The sequence below is a fragment of the Chroicocephalus ridibundus genome, chromosome 3 (genome assembly GCF_963924245.1).
Source record: "Chroicocephalus ridibundus chromosome 3, bChrRid1.1, whole genome shotgun sequence".
In the NCBI taxonomy this organism is placed as follows: Eukaryota; Metazoa; Chordata; class Aves; order Charadriiformes; family Laridae; genus Chroicocephalus; species Chroicocephalus ridibundus.
Window position 1 is genome coordinate 27,479,458 of NC_086286.1, and position 13,357 is coordinate 27,492,814.

General features: G+C 38.5%; 1 protein-coding gene across 2 annotated transcripts in view; it reads left to right on the forward strand.

The window, feature by feature from the left end:
- Positions 1-13,357, forward strand: part of KCNH1 (potassium voltage-gated channel subfamily H member 1) — a 192,365-nt gene that overhangs the window by 47,593 nt on the left and 131,415 nt on the right. For both annotated transcript variants that reach the window (XR_010070239.1, XM_063328529.1), the window contains exon 7: positions 5,699-6,128. Coding sequence is in view for 1 of the 2 variants with exons in the window: in XM_063328529.1 (XP_063184599.1) it covers positions 5,699-6,128 (430 nt within the window). In the remaining variant the exon portion in view is untranslated. The remainder of the gene's footprint in view (positions 1-5,698; positions 6,129-13,357) is intronic.

A 13,357-nucleotide genomic window follows, 5' to 3' on the forward strand; every position in this document is an offset into this window, starting at 1 on the left:
AAGCTTCTGGAACTGATGGCTTCTTTGAATCAGAAGCATTGGGAAGGAGATTGCTGTCTGCCAGGGGTAAATTTTTTATTTGATAGTGTGGAAAGTTGGATTTCTTTAGGTTACTTATGTGTTATCTTTATCCTTGTTCTTCCTCTCAAAGTGAAAAAAAAAAGAGTTTGTTTCCTGGATTTGTTGATTTTCTGAGTGTTCATGTATTTGTGTAAGGCAAGCATGGACATAGTTTTATAAATGAAAAATCAGCTTTTTCCATCTCTCCTCACACCCCATGCTCTTATACATGAATTATTGTTGTTTCTCCCTCAATTCTAACCAAGCTTGCAGATGTCTGACTAAAATAAGCTTTGTGAGTCTAGAGATCTGCTTTCTCCAGCGCTGAAAGCCACAGCAGTAACCAGAGGGTTGAGATATTGATTTTGACCTGTGTGCATAATGTTGTCTCATCTGTTGGCTGCTAAGTATGGCAATCTGTAGGAAAGGTCATGTTCTCAGACCTAATTAAGAAAATCAGAAGAGGCAAATAACAGAAATGAGAAGCCCTAATAATGACCTGACAAGGCTGCCATGTTACTGCAGATAGGCAGAGCCAGGCTGAGGCACGGCTGACTTCAGAATCAAATGTCAAGAAAGAAGGCGGTGCTTTCTGTGACTCTTGCCTTGCATATGGTAGTGATAAATTCAGCTCATTGCCTCCCTTTTTTTGATAAATAATTAATTTATTTATTTTTTCTCGGTTTGTTCTAATTCTTTTAATGGCTAGCTTTTAGTCTCCTGCATCTCCCTTTAATTGAGATGAAGCCAGAACTTCAGCAGTTACATGTGAGAAGAAAGTGCTGGAAAACTTAGAACAGATTTGTGTCAATACTGAATATTTCTCTTTTTTAAAATAGATAGTAGGTAGGAAGTAAATTGTGCTTCCTTTGAGCCTAGAAAAAAATCTTAACGCTTGGGTTAAGTGCATTTTATTTCTGTACATGTGGAAAGTAAATAATGGCCTAAAAAGTGAATACTGTCATGCAGATTGAATCTATTACTAAAGTGGTAGTGCTACTATAGCTGTAGGAGGTGGGATGAAAGTTGCATTTTAGTTTTTTTCTGAAGTTATTCATCCTACGTCTTGTTTGGGAGGGAAAATGAATTGTTTCTTACTTTTTTTTTTTTGTAGTTAATTTTTATTGCTTTTCTTGAAACAATTTGTATTTTGTTTTTTTTTTCTAGGTGAAATTTTATTATTCAATGACTTGAGTTGAATGTAATTTTGCTTGGCAAACGAACAGCAGCAATTGGTTTTTATTTGTACAGCGTCTAGCACTTTAGTGTCCACTGTTACTGTTCTTGGGGACAATAATGACACAAGTAATCAATAATTACTCTGCTACAGCCCCCAGGTTTTCAAAACACTTCACCAAGTACTTCATCATAGCATCTCTTCTCTACCTCTTCTTCTGGATACGAAAGTAATGGTACAAATCTTATGTTGCTCGATGAAAAGCTAGAGCCAAACCACGGATATCCTGGATCCTGTGTTTGGAGAGAAGTTTGCTTACACGGCTGAGATATCAGTGTGAGACAAAGGGGTGCCCTGTCAGTAGATCACATCTTGCAGAAAACAAGGAGATATAAAAGAAAATCTGCGTGAATCTGCACAGTATCTAATGAGTAGGTCTAATTAATGACAAATTATACATGGAAATGTAGTTTTGACAGTAATTCATGCATAAACTTCCAAGGCATTCTCTTTGAATGTAAAAAGTGGATCCTGCTTTCCTCCAGGCCTGAGGCCGCTATGGTTTTTTTTGTTGTGTTTGAGGTGCAGTTACACTCGGCAAAGATTGCATAGGAGGAGAGGAAGGGGGAGTGGTTGAATTTATTACTCTAAGGGCTTTTGACATTCAGGTTTGCTTAATCAGCAGATACAGAGTTATTTCTTCTGTCTCGCAGTGCTTTGAGCTTGCCCCTTGGTTCGGAGGGGAGTCACTACAGATTCTTCCATTTTCATGCATCAGCCGTCGCTGGCAACAAAAGTAAAACTGCCAGCATATTAAATATTTCTCAACAACAATATGAAGGTATCAACACTAGAATCTTCATTTCGTGTAATTCAGTTCAAACAATTTGAAATGTAAGTGTGAAATTCAGCATTTTCTGCCATATTTGAGTAAGTGTTGCATATTTAAGTAAATGCTGCACACAAGTTGATTCTGGAACAAAGTATAGTAAAAATGTACTGTTTTTCTACCTTGGATGTATAAGAGTTTTCTTAGATTCTGCATACCCCCAGGGGAAGGGATCTGTTGGGTAGAGCACTAATAGGTGGAACTGTGTCTGTGTAAATCAGGCCCAGGTGGGACTTTGTGGGTTATTACTTAGTCTTGTCCTTTCCCTGCCTGCCACACAGAAGGTCCTTATGGTCATCCTTTCGAGGAGAGCATCTGGGGGTGCCTGTTTGGGATCTGCAGCACAATTGCTAGCTCTTCATGAACTGAGCTTCATCTATGTCCTTTGGGCAGAAGGAGCTCTGGGTGTCTCTTAATTTGCCTTTGAAAGGTTGTAGGAGAAGCAGAGCTGAGAGGGTGGGACAGGCATCAGGAATAAATTGAGTTCAGGCTCTTTTGCGTGACATCTTGGAGCCATCTGTATGATATAAGCATAAAAATAATCTGCACTGATAAGAGCATTAAAATGGACAGTAATCTAAAAGTGCAATTCTATTTTGGAAAGTGGTAATCTAAAAACATCGATTTTGAATCCAGCAGATCTATTCCTGTGAGTATTAAAATATTACTCACTAAATTTAGTGACAAAAAGTACTGTTTTAAAGTATTGGAGAATGATCTGATTTTTTTCTACTGTATCATCTGTGAAACAGTCTATTAAGTTTAAATTGTTTATACCCATTTGAAATTCTATCGCTTAGAAATTTTTGAGAGTTATATGAATAATTATTTCCCTGGGCATTTCTTCCTCTTGATATTGATCCATTTAGAATAGACAAATCCTTTCCTCTGAGAAAATCAAATAGAAAATACTGTTAATGCTGACATAAAAGTAAATGATTATTTTTTTTTTAGCTTTTCCTGAACTTTTAGAATCTTCTTGGCAACGCAGTCAGGTGAAATATCGTGACTAATTTGAATATTAAATTTTAACGCAACAAAATCAAGTATTTATTTTCTGTAAATAAGCAAGTTCTTTTTGTACAAAAAACCTAACTCTATCTATCTCTGGTCAGAATTTGGTAGTATCAGTTTTACCCAATGATGCAGTTCTATCACATTTTGAATGCTTTAAAATTTTTTTGTGTGTGAATTTCACAAGGGAAATTAGGATAAGAGCACTCTGAAAGCAAAGTAGTTTGCCTTAAATGTTTTAAACCTAATTTCAAGTATTTTATTTTGTATTCCCATTTTTCATATCCAACTTCTTAAACTCCCCTTCTGTGATTTTTTTTTTTTTTGTCCTCAAGTATTTCTAATAATTGACTTTTTTTTTTTTTTTAAACTAAGAATTAACCAAATTCCAAACTTTTAAGTCCTTCTTGAATCATTATTATTATTTTTGTCTTTGGTAGGACTCTGACTGACAAAAAGCATATTTATTTTTTTAAAAATACCAGCGGTGAGTCTTAATTTTAAGAACAAGTTTTGCACCACTATTTTTGAGCAAGACTAAAACTGATATTCAGAATGTTGGGATGGAAAATTTTTCTGCCCTTGCCTGAGACTTATAAGCACTGAGTGATTAAAACCCTTGGCTTTGAGAATAAAGCTAAATACAGGTCATTACTGGAGACCTCTCCAAATGTAAAACATTATTGTTTTCCTGTTAAAGTTTGTAAAGAGGAAAGGGAGAAATGGGCCTTGGTCCTGAGGAAAACGGCCAGAAGACTGTGTTGTAATGTCAGAATGCAGGTATTTAGAAAGTCGAGATTATACGTGCTTGTTGTCATTCTGTGGCTTGTGTATCCAGTTCTGAAATACGGTTATCATGTTATAGTTTTTTGTGTTTTCCCCTTTGCTCTTCCTCTCCATACCGAGTGTTCAGAAGTACCTTCTTTCCCTGCCCTGGCAGTGAAGGCCTTATGCCTTTTGTGTCCTATTCTCTGAACTGGCATCAAGGCTTTGCTCCATTGTTTACAAAACAAAGCTGGGTATGGAATGAATGGGAAATGGAAATTAACTTTTACTTTGTGAAGGAATTTTTGCATTAGTGACTTGAAAAGTTTGACATAGAAAATAATGAAAGATCACTTGGTCTTTTCTAGATTTCTGTAAATACCTCTAATTTAAAGGAAGGCTGCTTTTTTTTTCTCTTTTTGTTCTTCCTTTTTCCTCCCTTCCCCTGGTTGTGTTATATCTTGTCCAAATACTTAATAGAAATTGATAGTGTGTTCCCAGGTAACAAATTACATCTGTCTCTGAAAATGAGTCAATGTAATCATGACAAATTCATGAAATAAAAAGGAAATACATTGCTGCAGTCCTGGGGAACATGAGTCAATATGCTTTATGTAATTATTTAATAAAACATCTCTTCTAGTGCATTGAACCAGCCTAAGATACAGAAGCAGTTGTATTTATGCAGGAATAAACAAACTTCCAGTAAAAGCTGGTGACCAGAAGTATGCAATTAGGCATTTCCAGAAATACTCATTAAACCAGTCTGCTTAAATTTTAATAAGACTTCTATGTAAAGAGGGAGTAGAAAAGACGGAGTAGAAAAATAAGAAAAGATTTTTATGAAAAGCTACTCAGATCTTCTAGTGCCCCAAATGGCTTTGAATTTTTTTTATTTAACTTCTTGTGCATGGAATTGCAAATCTGTCCAAAAGTTAACAATACAAAATCCTACATGCTAGCTTAATTCTGTTTTATGGGAGCCATATTGGTATCAGCACAGAAATGCTACATTGATAGCAAAGCTGTCATAAAAAGAATATGATGTGGGGATTAGACAGATATTTGAAGTAGTTAAGCTTTTGCAGTCCACGTGAGAAATGTCAGAGCACTGATTATCGGTACATGAATTCTTATATGAAAGTAAAGTCATAGGAAATGCACTGCTACACTGAAAAATTACAAATCACCAGGTACTTGCAGTATTTTTTGGCCTTCCTTATTTATCTTCCTGGTGTGTCTGAGCTAAATAATGCAAACTGTCTTGTATCTGAGACATGAGAGGACACATGTTGCCCAGGATCATAAGGAAGTCGGGAATAGCCATAAGAGGTTCATGACTCCAGAGGCTGGAGTGAATTCAATAGGTGTCTGGTTATGTTCCTCTCAACATTAGATTTGTACAGTTTAATGGTCAGTGACTTTCACTTTTATTTTCAGTCAGCCTTAAGTAGCATCAGGATGTTCAGGGATGGTTTACATGCACAACTGGACGTGCAATAAATAGCGTTTCACTTGAAGCCTTTACAAACATGTTTGTAGACCTATTCAAGTAATCTGAAAGGGGAGGTCAGAGAGCAACTCACAAAATGTTAGTGGATGAAGACAAGAGTGCGTATATGCATCCTTGAAAAAGAGTCATTAACCTTTTCATGTTTCACAATCTCTCTTTTCAAGTGTTATCTGATGACCGTCTATTTGTGATGGATCACATCGTGTCTTTGGAAACTGCAGTTATGAATATTGTTGCTTTAATATTAAATTCTCATGGTTGCTGTGCTTTATCCTTCTAGGGCATCAGTAGCCTCTTCAGTTCACTTAAAGTGGTCAGGCTACTTCGGCTGGGTCGTGTAGCTCGGAAGTTGGACCACTACATTGAATATGGAGCAGCAGTCTTGGTTCTGCTGGTGTGCGTGTTTGGGCTTGCTGCACACTGGCTGGCCTGCATCTGGTACAGCATAGGAGACTACGAAGTTATCGATGAGGATACAAACACGATCCGGACTGAGAGCTGGCTCTATCAGCTGGGGATGTCAATAGGAACACCTTACCGCTTTAACACATCAGGCTTTGGAAAATGGGAAGGCGGCCCAAGCAAAGATTCGGTCTACATATCCTCGTTGTATTTTACCATGACCAGCCTCACTAGTGTTGGATTTGGGAACATCGCTCCGACTACAGATGGGGAGAAGATCTTTGCTGTTGCTATGATGATGATTGGCTGTAAGTATTAGAGATTCTCTCCCTCACACACACAATGCCAAATAGCTGTGTGTCATGAATACTGATATCATAAGAACATCTGGAATTGTATCAAATATTATGCAGCTTAAAATATTTTTGGTGGCAATATAGTTCTATACACTTTCTTACTGGTTAGTTTTAAAATCACAAGTGGGAGTATTGCTGTGACTAGCAAAAATTTAGTCATTTTGGAAGCAATATTCCGTCAGTATCCTTTCAATATTCTTTTGTAAGTAAACTGTAAAATGTGTAAAGCCTGAAGTATTAAAAATTAATGCACCAGAGTAGGCACAGACAACCTTTGTGCCTCCATTTGGTATGTGGCAAAATCTTAGTGTCTGAGAGTTGTATATATTGGACAAGTGGGTTGGTGGGTGGAAGGAGGTCCAAGAGCATCTTGAAAGGGAGAGAGAACAGTAGCTCTCAAGAGGCCACAGAATCCACTGTGTGCTGAGCACACAGTCAAATCCTAAAGCAACTGGGATGATACTGGCCTTGGGCACCTGTAGCTCACATTTCTTTGTTGCAAGGGGTTCATATTGCCAAGCTGTCCAGTTTTTGGCCATGTTGTGTCACTTCAATGCAGGAACTGCATTCAAAGTACCTTGAGAGCTACTTAGAGTTAAGAACCATGTAATGGTAACCCTTAAACTAGGTCATGTTTTTCTAGAAAAGGCTGAAATTTGAACCAAAATAAGGAAAGAAAATTCTGCTTTGTACATGGAAGTGCATATCATATGGAGAAAGAGAGAAGCTTCTGTACGGTAATATTACATCTAGAGGAGAAAACAGTCAGTCCTTGCTAAGCAGAAAATTAAAACCAAATATATAATGAAACTCAATTAGCAGCACAGTGACTGTTATGATAGAAACGTGAAGCTTTGATTCTGATGTGTCATTTTACAGTGACACTGAAATCATGTACTGAGATTATGTGTGCAGTGTTAAGCAGGCTGAAGGTTAGTGAGAAGAAGTATAAAGACAAGTGTTCTTGATCTCGTAGGGATTGGGATATTTTAGCTATAAAAATTGTTAATTTTGTTCTTCTAGCTTTTTCCACTGCTAAGAGTCCCATCATCCTAATAAAACATCCGTGTAGCATAAGGGAAGTGTATCTAAAACTTGGAGAAAATGACGCGGTTTCCTCATGAGACGATGTAGCAGTTTAGTACAAAACAGGCTTCCAAACATATTTCATTCTGAAGTTGCCTGTTCAAATAGGAAATATCCTGACCTTTGGCTTATTGTTCATTGGGTTATGCTCATGATATTACCTAGACAAGAACAGCTAGTATTATTTAGTACTATGAATAGTGAATTAACGTAACCTTCATAAAATCCAGAATGTACATGGTGATACTTTGGAATTCTACCTGCTCCAAACCCTGCATACGAAAATGTGGTGGAAAGAAACTGAATTTATGCAAGATTAATGTTGATAGATGTCTGCTCTGAATTCTAAAATGAACTTTAATTTCAGCAAGTTGTAAAATATAGTGTTCTGGCAATTTTAAAATCTCACAAATGCAGTCACATTTGAGGGAAGCAATTTTGTTTATATTTGGACTTCTAGAACGTTAAGTTTCTAACCCTGTAACTGTCTGTGTATCTGAGCAGCTTTATCCTGTGAACAACTACTTAGAAAAGAGGACTATTTGCAATATGTGTTTGCTGGAATGGCCACTAAGTAATGCAGTCTTTGAGTTTACCTCTGATCTTTGTAGGGTCTTGATTGCTTTTAAGGTGCTGAAGTTTTGAGCTGTGGTCGTTCCTCAGGATGGGAGGAACAAAACTGGTTTGTTTACTTTGCAGCTATTTAGAGCTTAATTGTTGACAGACATTCTTCCACCATAAAATTTTATGTTCAAATAATACTATTTAGCCTGTAGAATTAAGCTCTCAATCATTGATCTGAATTTGAACTAGCGCTATTTTATAAGAATTTTGTCTTATCTGTTGGGTACATAGCAAATGTATGGGGGATAGCTGTGGGGAGGGAAAAGAAGTTTCCTGGCTAAAGCTTTTGTACATCACTCAGAAAAATTCATATTTGTCCCTGGCCAAGTAACATATTTGTTGTGAGCAGAGCTACTCACTTATATCACAGTTGGTGGCTACATGTTCCCGTTATGGTCCTCATTTTGCAGATGTCAGGTCACATAGATCTGCGCATAAAATGGATAGGGGCTGTGGTTGTCCAAAGCATCAGAAATAACCAATTTCAAATCAGTTCTGCTAACATGTTACTGCCCACTAATAAAAGGAAAGGGTATATGATTTCTCATTTATACTTTGCCATTAACACTGCATTTATTTTAGCACCTATCTAGTGTATGCATTGTCAAAAGCTACTGCTATCTTTCAGTAGCACAGGGAATGCCTTTTTTTTTTTTCCCCCATGAAGGATGCAGAGAGAGCCTAATTGTTTGACTATCTAAAGCTCCAATTGAAGATAGGTGGAATTTGCTGAGTCCAACCTCAAACATGTCGCTCCATTAACTTCTTCCCTGCTAGGGGGAACTATGTGAATTTGTCTTGGTTTTGAATTGGCTAGGTATAGTCTGGGCAAAAATACATACCTATATATTTAAATAGTCCAATGAAATAAGTGAAGTAATTTTACAACCTTTTCCGTATGAAATGGAAAAAACACTGTCACTTTTTCTTTGAGTATGTTATCGTTTTTGTTTAGATGAGTAAGAGAATATGTTAACAAGATTGGTTTTGAGATTCCAAAATGACATTGTAGTGTCATTAAAAAAAAAAAGAAAAAAAAGAGCATTTAGGAACAAATATATAAGAGCCAGCATTAATATTTCAAAGTGATTCCAGAAAAATTTTACTTTAAATAGACTGGAAATTTTTAATAGGAGGGTGATTTTTATCCCCTCGGGCCAATTAACCTCCTGTGAATAAATAGTAAAACTTCCATTAGCCTGATGGGGACAGATTTAGATGAGCAGAAAGCAAATTATAATATTTCCTTCTCTTTGTGCATTTTATCCTCTGTTCTTTTTGCACAGCAATAAACGCTGTGTCGAAAAAAACTAGTGGCTTGTTAAACAATACTGTGGCCAGCTAAAACCATGGTCGCAATTTTATTAGCAAGATCACCTTTGAAATTTTGGGCCGTCTCTTTATTTGTAAAAGAAACTGAATTTTCTTGAAAATGGAGATGGTGGCCAACATGTGTGAAAATGGCTGTGACCCCCACCTTCCTTGCATGGGCTGTACGTGTAGCTGCCCTACAGAAGGTCAGGGTGCAGGTCCCACTCCAGTGCACGGTGAGCACTTGCCTCCCACTGGTGGCTGACCGAGGAACTACAGCAATGTGCTGCTTGCTCGTTCCTGGGTCCAGCTTAGAGTCATCGGTGTCGCCCTGCCTTTGCGCCCTGCCTCTGAGTTTTGGTGTCAATGGTCTTGACTTCAGTTTGCTCCATGAGCTAGGCAGCCATGGGTTGGTAGGGGCACTCAAGGGCTGCTTCCATGCAGTGTGGATGTTGGCATCAAGTGGAGGGAAAGGAAGAATTTACTTTTGGAAGTGGGAACTCTTCCTACTCAGTGAACCTAAAAATAAATGTGTATATATATATATATATATATGCATACCTACATACAGACATAGCATATGTGTATACATACACAGAGAGAGAACGCGTGTATATTACGATGTGTGAAAGAAGCAAAGGAGAGTGTGGTTTTTTCTTCATGTTTGATAGTCCAGAATTATTTTTAGTAGAATGGATTTGATTTTGAAAAGCTCTTGTATCTCTGAGGAAGGCTGGACACGGTGTGCGCTGCCCTGAAGAGCATTAGCAGGCGGTGCACAGTTTTGCAGGCTTTCTGGTCCTTGTTTCTAGCAAACTTAGGTTTTGGTTTCGTTTTGGTTTACTTGGCTGAGTATCTTGAATAATTTCCGGGGACGAAAGTTGTGAATAGCAGCAATACTTTTCTTTGGTCTTGGAGTGTTGTCTATTGAGCTTCTCTGGTTCAGGAGATGAGTTACTGGTAAACAAGTGATTTTAAGATGTGCATTGCTGTCTTCTCCACTGGCAAACTGATTGAAAGGCTTGTGGTACAGTTAACACAGGACTATCGTGATATCCAAAGAGGATGTTTGTGTCAGAAATGCTCAGAATATTACACGTATTTGAAAGCGTAAGCAGCTTATAACTAATGTCCTTCCATGTGTGTTTAGTATGCTTATGCAGAGAGTGATGGAATTAATACTTTTGTAATTATGTTCTGTCTTCCATAAGACAAAACCTGGTTTCCTCTGCTGCTCAGGCACTGATATGTCCCCTTCTGCTCACTGCTTACTCCTTCTGTAAAACTGATCCCGTGGCAGAAATACATGTGTCTTACATTAACTCTTTGTAGACCCATTGACCACTAGTAATAGTACTTTGCTGTAATGTCAGATAGCTGTTTAAAAAAATAGGTAAGACCACTTCCATTTTCCTTTTTATTCAGTCTTTCGTTATGGTAAATAATAAATCCAGGTAACTCTTAATTAAAAATTTAGAGACACTTTAGTGAAGCTAACCTGGTCCAGTGGGAATTTTGGCTGAGTTGAGTGCAAATGTTGGCCTAGTAAAAAAGTTTAAGGTGTATGAACTTGTAGAAGGAAGGGCTGGCAAGTTATACTAGCAGTGCATAGACCCTGGGAAGGGATGACTGAGGTGAATCAGCTGCATGTGGGTATGGAGCCTGTGGGGCCGGCTGGGTTGGTTGATTTTACACTTGGGGCAAAGTACAAGAGAGTATGGCTTGGTCTCACCAGCCCTGGCTTCTGCTTCGGAGCCACCTTCTGCAGTGAGGTGTTGTGCTCTCAAGTGCAATGTATGCATGCGCTGTCTTACTGACCTCGGTGTGGCTGCAGTTTGCAGGGAGAAAGTGATTTACAGTCGGTTCTTTTGACATGGGTAGGTGCAACCCCTAATTAGAGTTGTGAGGGACTGCAGCATACTCATCGTGTACCCCTGGGGATGTACGGTCCATTGGTCAGCTCCACCAAAGGGGGATGTGGGCGGGTGAAAATGCTCTTGATTCTTGACCTCAAGTAATGCACATCTGTTTGGGAAGAACAAATTATTTTAAAATAGAGATGAAGTATCCAGTGGCTGCTCTTAAGGATTTCCGTTCTATGGAGGCTTGATGCTTCTGATAAGATAAGCAATTCATATTAGTATGTAGCTGTTTTTCCTGAACATGTGGTAAATTATAGTTTTGTAAAGCAAACTGTCTTCACATCTGTCAATGAACTGACCTGCATGGTTTTGTCTTTATTTATTGAGTGTATGTGTATATATAGGGAGAAGTATGAGTGGTACTACTGGAAGTAAAAGCAATTAACTCCTCGGCTTCATTTTAAAATGAATCAAAACATATTTGCTTATCCCTTTTCGCAGATGGCCACTAAATTGCTAATTAATAGGGAATACGTCTACAGACAGATCTTCCAGAGAGGCTGACGTTACATAAAACCAGGTTTAAAACCACTGTCTGGGTCTGTGGAAAGACATATATTTTCCATTTTTAATACTTGGGGTGAAAAAAAAGCTATTTCAATTTTTAGTTTCTTCCCTGTGGAGACATATGCCTCGAAATAACAGTTCTCGTATATTTTGTTCAGTGAAGCTGTCAGGTTGGGTTGCATATTGCTTATTTTTCCTAAGCAATAGCAGAAACCCGAGGACTTTCATTTGCAGTTTTCCTATCTGGGCACTGTGTCAGCAATCCCCTTGCTCTGCAGGTGGAGTAGGGATGAACAGTTCTAAAAAATGCTTTGCATTTTTCACTTTTAACACACCATAATACTGATGGATGCTTGCCTATCTGGATTTTGAGCAACTGAGCAAAATCTATCATTTCGAGAGCTTTTTGTTAGTGTTCTCGGTTTCACTGAAAGATCCCAAGCTTTTGGTGCCTGTTCACGCTAAATTCTCCTCGTTAGGTAGGAACTTCCTGGAACTGCAGGGCTTGACTCATCCAAAGTATGAAGTTCATTGAGGAAAAGGCACATGTTTGAATGCTAAACTAAATCATAAATTCTCCTGTGAACATTATAATTAGACCAGATAGTGAGAGGGATCATGGAAAAAGAACAAAAGTAGGAGTTAAAAGGTCAGACTCGAGGACACGTATACTCACCTACTGTAATAAATTTTCAGCCACTGAGTTCACGAATCAAAACAGACCAGAGACCGAAAACACTCATCTTCATTGATCTTGTGCAACACCAGCATCATGCAGTCCTGCAGCACTTCACCTGTTGTCTCTGATTAAGGTAGACACAGATCCCAGGAGTGGGGAGTATCTGTCTCAGCTTTGTTCAGCTTTGTCTGTGAATAGCTTCTTTCTCATTAGACATAAAACCAGGAATGAGGATAACATTAAGTAAATTTGAAAACATAATTAGGTAGTTTTATTTACAGCGCTCTTGCTGAAAGGAAAAGAAATCTGCCCTAGTAATGGGAACATCTCTCTGAACTATAAGAAATTCTTGATGGCTGGTATTGTGACACATGGGTCAGTGTTGCTCCTTCACAGCCCTGCAGAGGAGTAGAGTGCTTCAGTGACCCCCAGCTGGGTAGGAAGTGTTCAGAGGCTCTTATGAACAAGGATAGCCAGGAACTGATTAAAACTAGACTGTTGTTATCAAAATACGTGAACAAAATAGAGATGCATTGCAGCATCCTGTTTGATGATGTTCCTGAGGCATGATTTTTCCCCTCATAATGCAGTTCATTGGTTGTTAGAGCAAATGGATGGGGCCACGCTGTGTGGGTACTTACCAAATAAGTACCTATTGTAAGAGAAGCATGTGTATCCCTAGTACCCCTTTAAGGGGATGGGATGGGGGGCAGGGGTATGTTGAAATTGGTGTTCCTGGAGGTTGGTGGCCTGAAACCGAGGGCCAGCCAAGTGCCGGCTAGGTTTGCTGAGGAGATCGTTCAGGGGCTGAGCTCAAAGGCCTATGAGACTTCAAACCCAAAGCAACTTTTTCTGTATTCGTGGTTATTGCAAATGTGATGTTTTGATTTGTGGACATGCTGGGATAGGAAAAAGAAACCTTGCCTTGCAAAAGTGGTCTCTTGGATACCTGCTCTTTTTCAGTAACCCTGCCAAGATGATAAAAATCTCTTAGATGCCACAGACTTCACCTTCTTGCTAGCCACTGAGGCTGCGGTTGGCGTGCTTTCCAT